General features: G+C 42.4%; 1 protein-coding gene across 1 annotated transcript in view; it reads right to left on the bottom strand.

Moving 5' to 3' along the window:
• Nucleotides 1-21,387, bottom strand: part of plcl1 (phospholipase C like 1) — a 111,406-nt gene that overhangs the window by 22,461 nt on the left and 67,558 nt on the right. The window contains exons 2-7 of the mRNA XM_030757754.1: nucleotides 18,515-18,589; nucleotides 15,414-15,701; nucleotides 15,022-15,309; nucleotides 13,480-13,871; nucleotides 7,887-9,012; nucleotides 6,552-6,728 (exon numbers count right to left, since the gene is read on the bottom strand). Of these exons, the coding sequence (XP_030613614.1) occupies nucleotides 6,552-6,728; nucleotides 7,887-9,012; nucleotides 13,480-13,871; nucleotides 15,022-15,309; nucleotides 15,414-15,701; nucleotides 18,515-18,589 (2,346 nt within the window). The remainder of the gene's footprint in view (nucleotides 1-6,551; nucleotides 6,729-7,886; nucleotides 9,013-13,479; nucleotides 13,872-15,021; nucleotides 15,310-15,413; nucleotides 15,702-18,514; nucleotides 18,590-21,387) is intronic.

A 21,387-nucleotide genomic window follows, 5' to 3' on the forward strand; every position in this document is an offset into this window, starting at 1 on the left:
TCCTGGAGCACCAGGGCCTTAGAAAAGGTCATATACAATCATCCTGAATTTTGTCACACTACAAAATTCAGTCGTTTGATTTAATAAGTAACATTGTCCAGTTTCAATGCAAACAATGCATATTTAGAATGTGGCTAAAATGCAGACACTCACTTCTTTGAATTCCACTTAAAGTCCTCCAAGAGAGCGTCGGTGCAGCTGGTGCATTTTAGAGTAGTATCAGAAAAAATAATAACTTAGCAGGCAGGCAGAGAGCTTTTTGGTCACTTTTGATGATGAAATTTACGTCACTCATACCCAGTTGGACCCCAGCATGCTCATGGATGTGAAAACTATAAATGCACTTTGTCATTCTTAGTTATTGAGTGTATATAGTTGACAAAAAATATACATTTTAGAAATAAAATACAATAAAAGTGTTCAAAAAGTGATGAGTGTTTTAGATATTTTTCTTAAGCTTTATCTTATCCATTATCACCCATAATGATACTTTTAGTATCACAATAAATTACTGTCACAGCTGTGTAAGAAACTCTTAGTGAGTGTTTGAGTGCAGACAGCTGAGGCTGAGCTTTTCTTTAGAGCTCAGGAGGATAACTCCACTCAGCTCATGCAGTTGGAGCTTGTGTTCTTTCAGTATTCAAGACCGGTGACTGTCACAGCCTGAAGGACAAATGATTCAGACACATATGAGAGCATGCTTCAAAGGGCCGATACGCACTCTTAACCGAACACCACGACCTCACCTGTGAGTCTGATCGTGAGCCGCTGTGTTTGGATGCCAACTTGTGTGTTTGTGGGGGGGTGTAGGGTTTCTTGTGTGTTACATGGCATACTGCTCTCCAGTTCCCCGCACAGTCTTGTGTTACAGCCTCTAATGCTAATGAGACTCTGGCAGACGGGCCGTTTTAATAATCCTGTACACTGTAAGCATAAAGTCCTTGGTCAGTTTTGTCCAGTGACAAATCCAATAAAGTCTTTACCAGTGACAACAAAAAAGGAAAAGCCAGTCCTGCTGTGTGTAATTCACTGTGGACAGAAAGCAGGAAAAATGAAGCAAGAATTTAATCTCAGGTTCAGCTTTATTGCACAGCACAGTTTTACAGACAGCTACAGTATAACAAGTAAAATGCTGCTCCAGCTGCCTGCAGGTTTTAACAAACCTTTTTAATTTTATTTATACACTCCTGATCAAAACCTTAAGACCAGTTTAAAAAATTGCAAGAATTTGCATTTTGCACTATTGGATCTTAAGAAGGTTCTAAGTCGAGCTTCACGATGCTAAAAGAAGAAATCAGCGCAGGGGATTTTATGAAAACTGCATTTACACTCAAACGTGATTTTTTCAGCTGAGTTTAAGACCACAGCCTTCAAAAGCCGAAAGCTGTGCAAAAATTTGGATTCCATGTCATTTTCTGTCAAGTCTTTATACTGTCAAGACCTCCTGATGGCAAAAGCAAAAAAGCTCACTGACTTTGAACGTGGTTGGATTGTTGAGCTGCATAAGCACGGCCTCTCACAACGTGCTATCGCTGCTGGACGCAGTAAGACAGTCATTTTGCATTTTTTAAATGAACCTGAGGGTTATGGAACAAAAAAGTCAAGTGGTAGACCCAAAAAGATTTCACCAGCGCTGAGCCGCAGGATCCGATTGGCTGTCCATCAAGACACGGGACGATCCTCTACCCAAATTAAGGTCATTACTGGTGCTGACTGCAGCCCAATAACCATCAGACGGCATCTGCGAGGGAAGGGCTTCAGAAACAAAAAACGTCTTCAAAGGCCACAACTTCTTCAACGCAACAAAATTGCCTGTTTGGACTTTGCAAGGGTGCACCAAACATAGGACACTGAAAGGTGGAAGAAAGTTGTTTTCTCTGATGAGAAAAAATTTGACCTTGAGGGTCCTGATGGCTTCCAAGGGCGTCAAACAGCAGCTGGCTATGTGGAGATGTTGCAGCGGGCATCCCTCATGACTGAGGGCCCTCGTCTGTGTGGTAATATCTGGGTTTTTCAACAGGACAGTGCTGCAGTTCAGTTGCCTGCCTGACAAAGGACTTCTTCCAGGAGAATAACATCACTCTTTTGGACCATCCTGCATGTTCCCCTGATCTAAATCCGATTGAGAACATTTGGGGATGGATGGCAAGGGAAGTTTACAAAAATGGACATCAGTTCCAGACAGTGGATGCCCTTCGTGAAGCCATCTTCAACACTTGGAGCAACGTTCCCACTAGCCTCCTGGAAACACTGGCATCAAGCATGCCTAAACGATTGTTTGAAGTGATCAACAAGAATGGTGGAGCTACTCGTTACTGAGTCCTTTTTTTTGACACTTTGATTTCTGTTTTGAGGTTGTTTTCGGGTTTTTTTGAGCTACGGTCTTAAAATTTTGATCAGCTGAAAAAATCATGTTTGAGTGTAAACGCAGTTTTCAATAAATTCCCTGCTCAAAAGTTTTTGTCTCTTGTGCCGATTTCTTCTTTTAGCATTGTTAAGCTCTACTTAGAACCTTCTTAAGATCCAATAGTGCAAAATGCAAATTCTTGCAATTTTTTAACTGGTCTTAAGATTTTTATCAGGAGTGTATAGCTCCAAATCCCAAGTCACTCCAACGCGCTTTATATCATAAGGTAAAGACCTACAATAATACATGCAGCATCTTCTGACAGATGCTACACAGGAAATCAGAAAACTGCTCAAACTACAGTCAAACACATTTTCAGAATCCAGAACCAGATCATCAACATTCCCAGCACATCTGGCAGAAATACAGTTTATTTCTATAACCAGGTGTGATCCTTTTAGGTTCCAATTAAGATTATTTTCTAACCTGTTTGCCTGCCCTGACTCTCTAACATACCTATTTTTTCTGTTTCCCAGGGTTGTTAAAAACCACCTAAACTGTCACTCACTCACAAAATCAGCTGGTTCTCATTGGTTCCCACTTATCACAGTGGGAAAAAAGTATATAGTTCATCATCAAAAGAACTATTTGAAAACCTCCCATCACTCTGGACCTATCACTATCACACTCATGAAGGCAACACTGACCGAGATGAGTTTGTCTTTTTCGTTCAGTTTGTTCAGATTTTTGCGGCCACTATCACTTCACCAACACAACAGTGTACGAAAAACATAACAATTCAATCCAAACAACCTAATTCACGTGATTTTTCCTTTATTTTCAGCATCTGCATTGGAAGGTCAAGGTCAGGTCTGTGTGTGTTAAGACACTGATACTGATGTTGAAGATAATAGCACACATGCACCACTTTAGTTAAATGTAATAACAAAACATTTTGTCAAAACTGAGTTGCGACTACAGTCAGACTTTCACAAGCACTACCCTGCCCTTAGGTAAACTTGTAAAGCTTCATAACGTGGTGGCTGCATTTATCTATTATAAACATGGAATATAATCATTTTACATCTTAAAAGGCAGTTCATTCACCTCTACAGGCTTCTACAGTTCCTGGCAGTACGTGAGGTCATGGAGAAAAGTGGTCCTCTAATAATTCTGGGTAACCTTTCATTGCATTTAATTACCACGGCAACAGATTTTGTTTACAAAAACAAACCAACACTTCCACCCTCGCCAGTGTCGATGGAAGAGGAGGTTTCATGTTACTCTATCACTGAAGACCTGAGGGTAAGGCCAGTTTAAGTTGGCACAGATGTGTAGCCACATCAGCACGCTGATTTCCCTAAATGTCTGTCCATATTTATGATAAACGATGTCCAGCTGCACACCTGATGTAGATATACAGATGTTGACATACTCTATTTCTTTCTGAGCTCACTGTGAGTAGCAAAGAAAACAAACGTTGGTGTGAAGCATGATCTCTTGTCAATCACCAGAAGGAACTTTGTTCTGAGTGCCACCTGTTAAACTACCAGGATTATAACACTTTGTACAGTTGGTTTGTTTGCTTGACAACACTGAAGATCGGCTGACAACTGAAAATAAATAAATAAACAAAAGCGAGATGGAAATTACTTTTCCATCAGGCCCGGAGAATTAAAATAAAGGCGTGAAAACAGCCAAAGTTGCCCAAAGTAACACTCAGATGAAGGTATAATTTTAAATGTGACACAGGTACATCTCGCTTATGAACGTGAATTTGTGTCAGACAGCCAAATCCATCCATTCAAATCTCATTTTATGTCATTTTCTGCCAAACAGCCAGTGCAATTACTGTGTCTTGATTACAGGTATGCATACATTATGTCTGCAGGGAGCTACATGAGCATGCATATATGATGTGATCGAAGAGCAGATATCAGTGGTGACAACTTGTCATTATGGCTCAGACACACTAATGCAGGCCTCTGTCAGCAAAAGGTAGGAAAAAAGCCCCATCAGCAAGTCATCAAATGCCATCTCCTATAATAAATTTACTGCATGCATTAGTGTATTCATGGGAGCATCTCATTTAAATCTTGATGGTCTTAACCCTCCTTCAATTAAGCACTCCTCACTCTATTTGCATGCAGGTGCAAGCCCACACACGAGCAGACATAATCCTCTCCCAAATCACAAAAGACTCCTTTGCATTGTTGATATTTTCCTCTGTTCACTTCTATATCAATGTATAATCCAGCACACTTTAAAACACAGATTAAAAAGCAACTTTATGCAATAAAATCTGAGTCTGTACAGGGCCAGATTATTGGATGATTCTTGAGCCCGTGATGTCATGCTTTCTTTTCACTGTAATCTCACTGAACTGAAATCTCTGAATCATCCTGTGCTCCATTAAATGTCTCTAGGCTTCTTTTTTTTTTTTTTTTTTAGGAAAAAAACCACCCAAAAAAAACCGTGTCTACAAAATCAAAATAATATTATGCCGTCTGTGAACAGGATTATTTATTTATTATGAGGAGCTAAAATGCAGTTATGTAAATGGCTTAAGCAAACTACAGCTTTGTCGGTGTTTGCTGCATAGGCATTGCTGTGCACATTTAAATACAGCCAAATAAGACGGCCCATTATCCCAATGGTGCACCAAAATCTTAAAAGAAAAACACCACATAGAAAAGGTCGTTCCAACTATATTATTCCACGCAGCACAAAATGAAAAGACAACTTTCCCTGAAAAGTGTTTAGTGCCTAAATCCATCTTTGGGGGAAAAACATTAATTCACTAAGATTCACCAATTAATCTTACACACGTCTTTGAACTGCAGAAAGAAACTGCAGCAGTCAGAGAGAAGCACACAGGCACAGGGAGAACACACAAACACATAAACATGTTGGAGAGAGAGTTCCACTGTCAGATCCTACGCTGGTGCAGTGGGTGCTGGGTTCCTCCTGGTGCACAACAATGCCCGGCCTCATGTTTTTTGTTTGTTTGTTTGTTTTAAACCTTTATTTTACCAGGTAAAATGTTTTTTTGTTAAAATCATTTAAAAACATGACCATGTAGTAAGAGTATGCAGACAGTTCCTGGAGGATGAAGGAATTGATACCATCGACTGGCCCCCACACTCACCTGACCTCAGTGCAACAGAACACCAGGCTGCACCTCAGACTGTCCAGGAACTCAGAGATGCTCTGGTCCAGGTCTGGGAGGAGATCCTTGAGGACACCATCCATTGTCTGAACAGGAGCATGCCCTGATGTTGTGAGGCATGCATACAAGCACGTGGGGGCCACACAAACTACTGAGTACCAATTTGAGTTGCAATGAAATTTTGGCAAAATGGACCTGCTGCATCATTTTTTCACTTTGATTTTCAGGGTGTCTTTTGTTTAGACCTCTAAACAATGGAAAGTTACCACAAGGAAAACATGAAGTTGTGGCTGAAGTTGATTTGAAGTGTTTGTAGTAGCCTGAGACCTCTCACTTTTTAATCAAATTCAGACAAAAGGGGTCATATTTTAAAGCTTTTTCAAAACATCATTTAAATGACAGAAAAAAAAAAAATCACTTTTTACTTTTCATTTTTCAGCCAGTCTGAACTTCACTGAGATTTGTGGAAAAAATGTTGTTGCTGGGTGGGATTAGGTCCTGGCATTACTGCAGGTGTACGTAGTCCAAAACAGACTTGGGCCAAATATCAGCTAGATCAGATGGACTGAACGCAGCCCAGTTTTTTATGAAGCCAACCACATTTAGACCAGAACACTAGAACCAGAACAATGTCCACAGATGTCTGGTATCTCTGTAACATTATCTCTATGCATCATCTGTCTGTCCTGACATGAGTTAGTAATGTATGTTCATTTGAGGCACTATGCTGCAACTGCCCTGAAGAGCTCTGTGTGCCAGTCTAACTGCTTAGCAATAGAAAAAAAACAGTGAAAACACCAAGACTGAAATACAGTCCAATAGATATATTTCTTTATGGGGACTGTATTAATTATCTTACTATTATATAGTATATACTGTATTATTGACTAACATTATTATTATTAATGAAGCTGCACATTCAAGTTACCAAAACCACCAAAATCAGGGGCAACACTCCTAAACTCATCATACTCCCCAAAAATGCAGTAAATAGAGAGACCAGCAGCGGTTTCATACTGTAGTAACAGAACTTACTTGGAACTCGAACGTTTCATCAAACAGTGGGTCATCCTGGTTCTGAGCAGCAGTGCGTGTCCGCTGCTCAGCACAGTCAGCCGGTACTCCGTGCAGCTCCAGAACCACATATGGGTCAATAACTTCCCCCTTAGCCCCTGATCCCTGAGGCTTGGGTAGGTTATGGGCACTGATAACCTACAGAGTAAAACACAAAGCAGCTTATGTTAAATTTGCTTCTATTTTTGCCATTAAATGTATTTAGAAGGTTAAACAATGTAATGTAATATCATTTCAGCTACAATTAAACTTCAGAAACTAAAGACAATAAAGTGGGCCAAAATATTTCTGTTATGACACAATTCTATGACATGTCTCCTTATAATGTACCTTGTAAAAGTTTTATTTTTATTGTTTGGGGGTCGCCACAGCAGAGCATCTCCCTCCATCTCAACCTGTCCCTAGCATCCTCCTCTGTCACACCAACCCTCTGCGTGTCCTCCTTCACTACATCTACAAACCTCCTCTAAGGTTCTCCTCTTTTCCTCCTGCCTGGCAGCTCCATATTCAATATCCTTTGTCCCAGTATATCCACGATCCCTCCTCCGCACATGTCCAAATTATCTCAGTATTGCATCTCTAACTTTGTCTCCAAACTGCTCAACCTGAATGTAGTAATTTCTAATTCTGTCCATTCTGGTCACTCCCAGTGAAAATCTTAACATCTCCAGCTCAGCCTCCTGTCTCTAAACCATACATCACACCACGTCTCACTACCAGCTTGTAAAACCCTCTCTTTCACTCTTGCTGCTATCCTTCTGTCACAAATCCCCCCCGAGACTCGTCTCCAACTTCTACACATCTCTTGTGCAGTCTGTTGCTTTGGATGGTTTTAAACTCATCTACCTGCACTATCTCTACTCCTTTCCACCCGTCTCCCTCTCATTCACACGCATGAATTCTGTTTTGCTTCTACCGACTTTCATTTTTCATTTCCAGAGCATACCTCCATCTCTGCAGTCTCCCTACTCTCACTACAGATCAGTGTCATCTGCAAACATCACAGTCCACAGAGACTCCAGCCTGACTTCATCTTTCAGCCTGTCCATCACCACTGCACACAAGAAGGGTCCAGAGATGATCCCTGAATGAATAGTTTTTGATGTGTATCAAAATGTTTTTTTCTTTGTTCCCTGATTGCTGAGATTTATGAGAGGAATGTAATAAAAAGAAAAACATACATAACCTGATTGCTTAAGGTTAAAGTTAGGGTTGGGATTGGGGTCGTCACCTAAGAGGGTTAACACGACAAAATTAAAAACAGGATGTTGGGGAAAAACAGAGTAACATCTGGACCTTAATGCGAAGGGTTTGAGGTGGGACACCTGGCACACAGCCCTGCGTGTGGGCACTGAAATACGACACTTCATCCCGCATTACGGCAGGTCGGAGAACATAACCACAGCCTCCGTTCTGTGTGAAGCGACCTCGGTGAAGATCCAACATTGCGCTAGGGGTCTGCTGATTCAAGGCCACAAGCTGGACTCCTCCTTTCCAGTACCCTTGTGGGTTGGGGTTGCTGGAGTCCAGACGCACTGAGCTGGGTCGCACCCTGGTTAGGGTGCGTTTGGTAAACATAACAAGGTCCTCTGGACTTTCACTGGTCAGCCGCCCAGCTTCTCCTTCACCTAGAGAGCACAGTGTCCAGTAAGGCAGCTCGGGAGCCATTGGTGTGCTGGGAGAGGATGGGCTGCTGGGGGGAGACTGCTGCTGAGCCTGCTTGTGACTGGCTCTCTGGGCATAGAAGCTGCGACTGCCAGTTCGAGCAATGGCCACCAGGTCTGAAAGCTCTTTGTGGAGACGGAGCTTCCTGGGTTGAGAGGGTGGCGGCACCACCAAAACCACACCCAGTTCCTCCTCACCAGGAATGGTCATTCTCCTTCCCGCCAGAGGTCCCCCTCCTCCTATCTCTTCATCTTCCTCAGACACTTCCCCATCAGAGCCTTCATGGTCTGGAGGGAGTTTCTTCCCCACTATAACAATGCGTCCCTTGAGTTGTTCAGGTGAGGGTAAGGTTGTAGCTCGCCCTCCCAGGCTGACCGGCAGAGCTTCTGGAGTGTAAAGACGTGATCCAAACACTTTCTTCAAGTGCTGTGCCATGGTGCGCTGCTGGCCTGGAGAGCAACGGTGACACAGGTACAACAACAGAGGGTACTGAGAGGTCAGGAAGCCATATTTAATGACCACCTCCAGAGCAGAGCGGATAGTGACTGGTGCATGGTGGTGGTGATGGTGGTGATGATGATGATGGTGTCGGGGGATATCTGGCCCACAGTCGACCCCAAGCAATGGCTCCCCCTCTGGACCATCAGTGACTCCTAACTCCAGGCATCGGCAGCCAGCCTGCAAAGCCTTGATCAGTCCTCCAAGATCTGCTCTCCCATGAACCTGGTCATCCAACAGGTAGGAGCGATATGAGGTGCTGAGGGTGAAAAAAATCAACCATAAATCATACAACAATGCAAATCATGTCTTCATTTTAATATTGCTAACATTATATGGCTAAGTATGTCTAAACATTTGGCTGGTACTATATATATCCATACACACACACACACACACACACACACACACACACACACACACACACGTAAGACATTAGCCAATTGCAGTAAGGTGTGATGAAGAAAGGGGTGCCTAAGAGGCCTCATACAAGACTCACAGCCTTGGCTAACTGCTCAAAGAGGTCTACCAGAGAGGTAGAAGCTAGGTGAATAAATCAGATGTTCTCCACTGAACCATTCAAGGTGTACTCTCAGTGGCAGGGACACAGTATGGGACAACTGCCCCACCAAGGCTGGAGACAAAGCAAGAGCATATCATCACCCTCTTAAACTAATGGCCTAAGTCATTTTTAAACAAAAAGTTTTATTTTTGCCTAAATCATCATATTTTCAATGTTTGGTTCAGTTTTTTGTCTTTTCTGAGAAACCTGAAAAAAATGACATACTGTACGTCATTTTTTAAGGGGGTGATGATATAGGAGAAGGGTGCAACACATAATAACAATGCTCAGTGGCTAGCGGTAACCTCCCTGAACAGACGTCACAGTCACAAACATCCATGAAAGAGTCTCAAATATGAAGAGTTGGACAGCACCAGGCTCTGACATGATTCACACCTACACCACCTGGCAGCACAAATGAACCAGCTGCTAATGAATGAGATGCACCCAGAATGGTTGACCAAAGGCCAGACAGTCCTGACCCCCATCCAGCTACTGGCCTATAGCCTGCCTCCGCACAACATGGAAACTCCTGTCAGGCATCATAGCAGCTAAGATAAACAGGCACATAGCTCAATACATGAGTGGGATCCAGAAAGGAATTGGCAGAAATACCAGAGGAGCAAAACACCAGCTACTGATAGATAGAGCAGTCACTTGAGAGTGTAAGAACAAACTGACCAACCTATGCACCGCCTGGATTGATTACAAGAAAGCCTATGACTCGATGCAGCATACATGGATCCTGGAATGCTTAGAACTGTATGAGATCAACAGGACCCTAAGAGCCTTCATCAGGAATTCAATGGGCATGTGGAGAACAGCACTAGAGGCCAACTGCACAGGTCACCATCAAGTGTGGGATTTACCAAGGAGATGCTTTGTCCCTACTGCTGTTCTGAATAGGTCTGAACCCCCTCAGTCAGATCATCAACAAGACTGGCTACGGATACTGACTACGGAATAGTGCAACCATCAGCCATCTTCTGTACATGGATGACATTGATTCACTGATTCACACCACTAGGATCTACAGCAATGATATTGGAAAAGATTTATAGTGCCTGAGGTCTACCACACCAGGCAAGACCCCGGGTGTAGGCTGTGCAGAGATGGCCCTGAAACAATCTAGCACTTAACAGCAGGGTGCAATATGCTAGCAGGAAGGGCATACATGGAACGCCATAACCAAGTGGCCGGCATAGTATACAGGACCATCTGTGCAGAGTATGCCCTGGAAGAACTGAGGTCAAAATGGGATATGTCCCCAAAGGTGGTTAGATATGGCCAAGCTAAGATCCTGTCGGACTTCCAGATACAGACAGACAAACTGGTGATGGCTAACCAACCATGTACAGTAGTGGTGGACAAGCAGAGGAAGAAGACCGTAGTGATAGACAGTAGTAGTGACAGTATGTAGCAATACCAAGCAACAGTAACATCCGGAAGAAGAAACACAAGAAGCTCGAGAAATTCCAAGGGCTAGAGAAGATGAAAATGGTGAAGGTAACCGTGGTCCCGTGGTGATCGGAACACTCGGGGCAGTGACCCCCAAACTGGGAGAATGGCTCCAGCAGATTCCAGGAACAACATCAGAGATCTCTATCCAGAAGACCACAGTCCTCGGAACAGCTAAGGTACTGTGCAGGACCCACAAACTCCCAGGCATCTGGTAGAGGACCCGAGCTTGAAGGACAAACAAAGACTGCCTGCAGGGCCAGTGGGGAATTTCTTTTTCATAAACCGTTTTCACCACACCTACAGAAATTGTGTGCAAAATATCTTCCTTCTCTCCCGTACTGTGCACATATGAAGCTCTGCTGTTCTGCCATGCTATCATACACATAACGACAAATGTTACAGTGGATAAATGTAGGTAATACACCCATTCAAACAGACAAATGTTCAAATGTTGGTTTTGGTGGTGGCTTGCACTAAGCAGTGAGTAAACTGAGCCATCTGGCAGATTAACCCTTTAACGTTGGGGGATCGCCGCTGAAGCGTCGTTACCTGCCCTTACTAGCCACGAACAGCTGGTTAAGACATAGCGTATTGCTGCCGAGTCAGCTGATCAAAGGACCTCTGATTATGTGATCATTATGTGATCAAAGGAACTTTGATCAGCTGGCTTTTTACCTTAACTCCGCGACCGTTTGTCCTATCAGAAAAATTCAAACGGTTGCTGAAAGCTCAGAAATTGCACTTCACAGCCATGTAGGAGTATTACGGTATTTATTGCAGGAAGTCCACGAACGGCGGAACTTTTGAAGTACGCTGCGTCACAGCCAACACCTTCGCCGTTACAGGGTTAATGAACAGCCAACCTTGAAAAAGCAACCAGTGACCGAATTAATTCAGACCTATGTACAGACATTCTGTAACAGTGTAACAATTTGGCTCAAACTGTGTAAATGAAAACGTACAAAATATACACTATGATGTGGCCCACTTAACAACAGAGAATGCAACATTTTTCCTTTGAGTTAATCTATATGCACTATGCAACATTTTTTTCCACACACATTTTATAGGTTTTAGGTTATCAAGGCCCATTTCTAGATCATAAAGTTCAGAGACAGTTCATAAACAGCACCATAGACAAAGCTGGACTGTAAACTTCCTCAAACCGAACACAAAGTAAGACAGACCTGCTGTTAACATTAATCAAAACTCTGACACTATCCTGACAGAATACTCTTTTAATTTTTCTAAAAAAACAAATATGCAACTCCACAAAAATATATAGCAAGTATGTAAGCCCTATGGCGTTGGAAGTAATATTTACTTGCCCTTTCATCAGGTGTTTTGACCTGCTAATTTACACAGATCACACTGTTATTACACAAATGTACTGGCTATGTGCATTGTTAGAAGATCACCCACAAGCCCTTCTACAAACTAACCGAAATTGCAGCAACATGCCAATTTGCCCCTCTTGGTAAATCTGACACAAACTCTTCATAGTAATGTGGGTTTCTATCAATTCCATTGTGAGAAGGATTTTTAGCAAATAAAGCTTTTAAAGTCTTAACAAGTGAAATAAAATTTGGATGGTAGCTACAACATGGTAAATGTTTGGCTTTTGAAATTGAATCCGTTGTCATGAAATGCAGGAAGATTGGATCCAAATGCAGACCGCAGAGATGGACTAGAGATTAACAAAAAATGAGCCTTTATTGTGGCTGATGATGTCCAAAACACAAACTAAATAAAATCCACAAAGCACAGGAGAAAGCAATGGTGAACACAACAAAGAACACAGGCAAACTGAGGCTATAAATATACGAGGTAACAAGGGAAGTGGAAACAGGAGGGAAACTAAACACAACTGAACACAATAAAGGTAAACAACAAACAGGAAGCAAAAGTAAAGACTTTGCATGGGAAAAACAGGAAATAAATAGAAACACTGAACACAATAGAATTTAACACAAAGGACAAAGAGATGAGGGAGGGAGGGATTAACAATAATAAACAATAATAAACAATTAATAAGCACACAGGTGGAACTAAGAACTAAAGACTCCAAAAGACTAAAGAAATACATGAAAATAGATGAAAGTAACTCGTGAAATAAGAAACAAAGAGAATACTTGAATTTAAAAGTCCAGTCCAAGACCCTGGACCATGATAGATGTTTTCAGACAAGCTATTAACTCCAGTGGACACAGAGTAATGGTCTATTTCTGTTTTCTTCTTTTTGTGCTCTACGCAGCCTGGTTTCACTCGCAGAGACTGCCAAATATCTTTTCGAGGGTATCTGGTGACTGAAAAGTTGGCTTTTTTGGTTGAAAGTAAAATGTTTTAGGGACGTGTCAACAAAATATGTTACTTGTATTTGTTTTGTGCTAAAATGCACATTTAAACCCATTCTTTTTCGGGGGGGGCTCCTAATGGAGAGATTTTCGGTAGCACTGCATATATATAACAGCACAGATGACAGGTCACCTCATTAAGACCACAAATCATGTAATGCCCAGTTTTAACTGCAGTGTAGGAACTATTTATGGTCCTATTTTTTTTTCACTTATTTCTTGAATTGAACTTTGACCTTTGGCATTGGGTATTTTGACTACAATTCCTGTACAGCAACATCTCGACTTTAAAGTGCAGTAAACATAACATGCATTTTTTTAAGATGTCCTGTTGATCTGTCCAACACACCTGATATAGTAGTGGGAGAGAGGCATGTTCATATCCTGGCAAACCCCCAGTTGTTCTGGGTCAAGCAGCTGGCATTCTGGAGACTGCAGGTAGCGGGTGAATCCATCCAGGCCAAGCAGCCCTCTCTCCTTGCCCTGGGCAGATGGCTCATAGCGCTTCAGTAGCTCCCAGCAGCCCTCAGTTGTAGCCAGAGACAAACCCTGCTCTGTCTCCAAGAAGAGTCGGAGGTCCTGAGGGTCCAGATACTCACGGTCTTTGGACAGTTGCACCATTAGGAAGTAGACATCTGGCCGTGTGCAAAGCTCGCAGTAGGCCTCCTCGAATTCCTCACGGGTCACGTGGGAGGTCAGCTTTTCCTTGCTGCGCTGGATCTCTTTGAAACGTAGACGTACCTGAGGACAGACAGTTAACTGAGTAAGAACCTCAGTGAGTTAAAAGTTAGCCAACATTATGGCTCACTTGTTCAGTGAAGATGGCAAAGATGATGACACTTTAGGTATCTTTTTAGCAATAAGGATATTAAAGTGAGCCACATTAAATTATATAACACAATGTAGCCATCATTTCTGTCTACTCTGACTTCGTCAGTTTCCTGGGTTAGCCTGTGTGTCAGGAGAAGGTGATATAAGAGGCAGGAAAAGGGAGAAGTAGCTGCCCAGAAACCCAAAAGAGGAAAAGCAGAACGCAACAAATCCCTTGTCATGAGGGATTAAATGTTCTGTTGCTCCAATCACTGTTATTTGGAAACACATCACTTAGCTGTGATTGTAGCTGAATATGTCATTCTGACATGCAGCCATGATTACAGAGAGCTTAAATGATGATTTTCTATTTGTTTTTTTACAATATGTAAGGTCTGTTGATGCAATATATCTACGCAGCTCTGGTTTAGCATTATGGGTCTAAAATCTAGAGCAAATCATTATGACAGAACTCACAAGTTAGTAAGCTTTGTGTGACAGCCTCCTTCTAAACATCCTGTGCTGAGTGATTGAAATATCATCAGGCTCATTATTTTCTGTTTTATGATAACGGGAAATTCTGTCTATAGATTTAATGTACAGCACAAACACAGTAGAGCTGCAATTTTAGTGATCAGCAGCTATTTCTATCTGACATGACAGCTTTCTATAGTTTTGACCCTGACTGTCCTACTGATACAACCAACAGTTATGAAGCAATATTCATATTCTTGATTACCAAGAAAATTATACTCCAAATTTTCCTCTCTTTTTGCTGAGTTTTTGGTCTCCACCAACTGCTGAAGGAAATCTGGCTCTCGCGCTGCTCCAATAATGTCAAAAGGTACTCCCTAACAGTGTCTGTCTAGCTGGAGCTTATGCTCTGAAAGAAGAAAAATGCATCAAAACTTGCAGTTAATTTCCATAGAGCTGAGGGAAATTCAAATTCAGATTAGAATACATTTGTGCAGCTGGTGGTGCTTCATATTTAATACTGAAAATCTAGTTTTTATGGCATTACATAATTTTTTTTCACATATGCATCATTCACATCTGTTTGAAGCATATGCTTATGCATCACCTTGGCCTCCTTGATACCGAGGCACAGTTTACAGATGGTGGCGACTGCTACATCCTCTGACACAATCCCGTAACCATCTTCATCCACCAGGGAAAACTCTGCTGCCAGCCACTCACTCCTCATCTTGCTTCCCAGGCTTCCTTCGACTGCCACGCCCCCTTCACCTGGTCCTCCTCCTGCTCCACCTCCCCCAGCCCCTCCTATGATTGAAGGATGAGCCAACAGGTAGCGAAGACCTGTTACCCAGATGTTGGCCACATCTGCTGACAGTGCAACCAAGTCTAGAGACTATAAGCAGAGATGGATAATTAGTGGATGGGTGTAAACTAATGATTTTTTTCTGTATATATATTTTAATATGGGTGTTCTGACACTCTTTTTTTCAATCTTACCTGGTAGTCATCGCCATGTATGATAGAGAAGGCTGCTTCTTCAGCCAGATGTTCAGAGAGAGGGCCGTTGTGGAGGAAGGTCTCGGTGCTCTTCCCAGTACGGACCTCTCGAATGCTGGAAACGTCAAGCCGAGCCCGGTCCCCATCTTTCTTGGATGGCTCCCAGCGTAAGCAGCTCAGGTCTGGATCCAATGTGTAAAAACGGCAGTAAACCCTGGAATTGGGTCGGATCTTCTTCAGTTCACACCCTCCCTGCATGAATGCCAAACAGTCGGCTGCGCTGCTAACCTGGAAATTAAAAATCACCAAAAACACCTTAAAGTTCAATTGCAAATTTTTTTGGTTTGAGAAAGAATACTTTCAATTTATTGGCATATGCCCTATTAAATTGTCTCTGATGTCTATATTTGTTATGCTACCATTGCTCTCTCCGACCTTGGAAAGATTTGGGAAAAAGAGGAGTTTCGTAAACAGCATTGTAACAAAGAGCCTGAGCTGAGTTTTACATGAATCAGTATTTGAAGATTTATTTTAAGTCTGACTGGAACTTAAAGACATTCTCCATCTGGAATGACCACATTAGGCATTTCTATAGCCTCAGCCACACTACAGTAAAAATAGAATGGCAGCCTCTGTGCGACAAAGAAAAACCAGTGGTTGGCAAGTGACTGCATTAAATTTTTTGCTGTCTGGCACTGATTGCAAGTAGTTACAGCAACCAGCTGACCTGTGCAACTGCCATGCAACCCAGAGACAAGAGATTAAGGGAGACTGAGAGAAGCGTGTTTAGTGGGGCGCTCAGCAAATCACGTGACTTCCGAAGCCACCATTTGTATTTGACTGTTGCATTGCATTAGGGAAAGTGTATTTTGCATCGAGTGTCCAATAGTTTTGTGAATGTCTGTCAGTATGACCACCAAAGGTGCTCGATTTTGCTGTGCCATAAACTGCAGTAACAATAGCAAGACTTTGATTGACCCCAGGACAGGTCAGAAATACAGATTTCATTGATTTCCTACCAAGACAGAGGTGGACGATAAATGCTGTGAGTCACTGAGCCAGTGAGTGTGAATAGTTGAGTTCAATCTGATGATAAATATGGGAAAATAAGTGTCAGTGAATCCGAATAGGCGTTTGCTGACTTCTGTAATGTTTGTGAAACATGATTAAAATCCGGTAGGGTGAAATCAGGCCAGCTGGGTGACTGTGAGGAGTCCTAAATAGAAGCCCCCAGTACATCACCATCCTGTTCATGCCTTGAATCGTTTTTCCCCATTACTTTCCCCAGTAATGACACCCAGTTACGTCAATCGGAGGTGTCTAAAATTAATATTGAATCGTGTGTAACTTTGCCAAAACAATGTTGGACTCTGCAGTTTTCTCTGAGCCCCTCCCCAATCGGACCAGGAGTCACATGTTTAGCTGCATGTTTTCTACAATTATCCTTACATATTCTTATATATAGATAGATCTAGATATATTGGAAGTACCTCCCTTTCCATGTACACTGCATGTGCATTGTAAATGTATCGCGGTAGTGAAATTTGCATACATGCATAAACATACAGTCAGTAATATTAAGTCTTTAGAAAAGGTGATTATAGGAAATGTAATCGACACTCCCCTATGCGGTGTAGTATGACACTGTTCGTTAAAACATTTCCACGCTGGAGTTGGATTGGTCGGTTTCAGATCATTGTTAAAACTTTTTTTTTCTTTTTTATTTTCCCAGAGGCTTCCCTTGATTCTTTTCAATTCTTGATAACTGAGACAAGGAAAAAAATATGACCCAAATGAACTGTTTAGGTTGTGTTGCACAATAAACAATGCTTCCAGCAGTCAAACAAAGATGGCAGACACTGGTTATTGTTTGATGATGTCACACGCCCAGTGGCTCTGTCTCCTTTAACCTGTTGTCTCTCAGGGCAACCACTTTTGGTCATATAGAAGTTGCACAGGTAAGCTGGTGGGAGGAAACCTGTCTCGGTGCGACTCAGACTGACTGCCCTCACTCTTTGCACCTGGTATACATGTGACAGTTGCTGCTAGGAGCGTTTATTTATTTGGCACGAAAAGGGAAAATGTTAGACTTTGTCTCTGTGCTGTCATTCTTTACTCAGAGTAGAACCGAGCTCCTGCTCCACAATCATACTGATGTTTTACTGAAACCCCAGGTAACCCCAGGTATTTAAACTCATCTACCCTCACTATCTCTACTCCTTTCCACCCGTCTCCCTCTCATTCACACACACGCCTTTAACTCTCCAGAGCAGACCTCTCCAGGCTCTCTTCCACCTACTGCAGATCACAATGTCATCTGCAAACATCACAGAGACTCCTGCCTGACCTCATCTGTCAACCTGCGACTGCAAACAAGGAGGGGCTCGGAGCAGATCCCTGACGTAATCTCACCCCCACCATGAACCCATCTGTTACTGTCTCGCTTTCCTCATACATGTCATGCAACACTTTCACATACTTCTCTGCCACCCCCTGATTTTCTCGTGCAGGACCACAATTCCTCGGTTGGCACCCTATCGTCTGCTTGCTCTAGATCTACAAAGACACAGTGCAGCTCTTTCTGACCTTCTCCATCAACACTCTTAAAGCAAACATCACATCTGTGGTGCTCTTTCATGGCATGAAGCCATTATGCTGCTCACTGATCCTCACCTCTCTTCTTAAACTGGTTTCAACAACTCAACTGATGCGCTGTATTAAACACAGCAATCGAAAAGGTTTAACATTAAATCTTCTGCCCACTTAGCAAAATTTGGCCAGCTGTGCCTCCTAACTTCAATATTTAATATGAAATAATGTGAAAGCACAAAACAATGTCAGTTTAAAGAAATAATTAATATTACACTACAGTAGATTCCTAAGAAAAAAAATTTTTTTTCTGCTCTCCTACAGATTTGTCTGCAGCACATCTGATGTAGACGGCAACAGATTTGCTGCACATGGTCAATAATTTTGGTCACACGGTGGCATCCATCCCTTGTTTTCCCTAGCGTGACTGTAGCCTCACTTGAGCTAATCATATTTCCCTTTAAATTGCTGCTTAAATGATTTATAACTGATTTTGATCAGTTACAATTTACCTTCTTTTCAGAGGGCATGCTGCTGAATGACACCGTCTTCTTCCTGCCTCCGCCCACCTTCTGCACTGAGGGATCCTGGGGACAGACAAAGACAGACGGGCTGGAGGTCAACATGAGAAGCATCAACACGCAGGATTTGTACAGTCATGAAAAAGCAAATGAATTTAAAAATAGGGCTGGAGATGTTTGGGGAAAGTCCCGGTAATGTGATACTCTGGCATTTGCAAAATGCCAGGAAAATGTGGAATTAATAAAGTCTGTTTTCACGTCAACAGATGTGAGGCATGGCTTAAGAAAGACCTTAAATAAACTGGGCACAGTTTATATGTCTGTCTGCTTTCATTGCATGAAAGATGAAATTTCACAGCCATGAAGCTGGACACACCTATCAGTGAGGTGAAGATGATTATTGGATCGATATACAGTATTAATTAATGTATTCACAAGTAAAAGAAGTATTCTATAAAAGAGAATATGGACTGCAGTATTATATGGTTAATATGGTTAATGGTTAATAATGCCATATTACTATATGGCATTATTAACCTTTACGATCACATTCTAGAGGCTCTCTTTTTTGCAGAAAAGTGACTTATGAATCCTGGTTTTATATCTTAATTTGTAATTTTTTCTGGTAAACATGAGGGCACATAATAAAATACTGTTTCTGCCTTTTGTTACAGTGCACACACACACACACACACACAAACACACACACACACACACACACACACACACACACACACACACACACACACACACACACACACAAACCTGCTTCAAACCCTGCTGGGATTTCTACTTCCTGTCTCTGGCTTTGTGTCAGACTGATTGGCAGGTTCGGCCGTAAATGTCATTGTTAACTTTCATTAGAGCTGCTGCATGGAATTTTTAACAAAGGCCCCAACAAAAGCCTGTCACAGATTTCTAATGAGCTCTAACTGCTGTAGCTGAAATGACAGCAGTAATTGCAATTGACCGAATGCAGAATTGGCCACATCTCTCTTTATTGTGGTACTCAACTAGCAGACAGTGCTTCATTTGTAAACATACTATATACCGTGCTAATAGAGTAAATAACGTTTTAAATCAATATGGGAAATACACTCACCGAACACTTAGTTTGGCACGCCTGTTTGTTTACTCATTAAGTGAGCTTCGTGTAAACAACTATTTTTGTTGACCCTCTCTTGAGCGCCGCAGTGGCCGCTGACTTTCCACTTCCAGCCAGTCTTTTAAATAATAACTTGCAGGACTGCATGCAAGTATGTTTCCTAACCTGTACTTGGTTGAATTCTCCTACAAAATTTCTATTGGACCCAAATCTGGAATTTTATAGGCCAATTCATGAGCCTTTCCTTTTAGAACCACTCATTAGTAAATTTATTGGTGTGCTTAGAATGATTATCCTGCTGAAAGATTCACTTCTGATTCAGCTTCAACTTTCAGAATGAGGGCCTCACATTATGTCCAAGTACTGTTTTATGATACAGAATTCATAGTTAATCAAAAAACTGCCTTTTTCTTGAGACAGCACAGCAAACCCCAAACCATAAGATTTCCAGCACTGCTGAGCTTTTTAAATGCCTTGACAGATGCAAATGAGATGAATAACAATACATACACTATATCCCATTCTTAATCCACAGGCTTTAATATGATGTCGGCCCACTCTTTGCAGCTATAACAGCTTCAACTCTTCTGGGAAGGCTTTCCACAGGTTTAGGAGTGTTTATGGGAATTTTTGACCATTCTTCCAGAAGCACATTTGTGAGGTGAGACACTGATGTTGGATAAGAAGGCCTGGCTCACAGTCTCCACTCCAACTCATCCCGAAGGTGTTCATCAGGTTGAGGTCAGGACTCTGTGCAGGCCAGTCAAGTTCTTCCACACCAAACTCTCTCATCCATGTCTTTATGGAGCTGCTTTGTGCACTGGTGTGCAGTCATGTTGGAACAGGAAGGGGACATCCCCAAACTGTTCCCACAAAGTTGGGAGCTTGAAATTGTCCAAAATGTCTTGGTATGCTGAAGCATTAAGAGTTCCTCTCACTGGAACTAAGGGGCCGAGCCCAAATCCTGAACCCCCCACACCACCACCACCACCATAATCTCCCCTCCACCAAACTTTACACTTGGCACAGTGCAGTCAGACAGGTAGTGTTCTCCAGGCAACTACCAAACCCAGACTCATCCATCAGATCGCCAGATGGAGAAGTGTGATTCATCACTCCAGAGAACACGTCTCCACTGCTCTAGAGTCCAGTGTCAGCGTGCTTTACACCACTGCATCCGACACTTTCCATTGTGCTTGGTGATGTAAGGCTTGGATGCAGCTGCTCAGCCATGGAAACACATTCCATGAAGCTCTCTGCACACTGTTCTTGAGCTGATCTGAAGGCCACATGAAGTTTGGAGGTCTGTAGTGACTGACTCTGCAGAAAGTTGGTGACCTCTGTGCACTATGTGCCTCAACATCCGCTCTATAATTTTATGTGGCCTACCATTTCGTGGCCGAGTTATTGTCATTCCCAATCACTTCCACTTTGTTATAATCCCACTAACAGCTGACTGTGGAATATTTAATAGTGAGGAAATTTCATGAGTGGACTTGCTGCACAGGTATCATCCTATCATGGTACCACGCTGGAATTCACTGAGCTCCTGAGAGCGACCCATTTCACTAATGTTTGTAGAAGCGGTCTGCATGGCTAGGTGCTTGGTTTATACACCTGTTGACATGGAACTGACATGGTGACTGGAACACCTGAATTCAATGATTTAGATGGGTGAGTGAATATTTTTGGCAGTATAGTGTACTCATCAGCAACTGAACTGAACCTACTGACCCTAATTTTATGAAACTGAAGCTGT

This window comes from Archocentrus centrarchus, chromosome 21 (assembly GCF_007364275.1).
Source record: "Archocentrus centrarchus isolate MPI-CPG fArcCen1 chromosome 21, fArcCen1, whole genome shotgun sequence".
Lineage (NCBI taxonomy): Eukaryota > Metazoa > Chordata > Actinopteri > Cichliformes > Cichlidae > Archocentrus > Archocentrus centrarchus.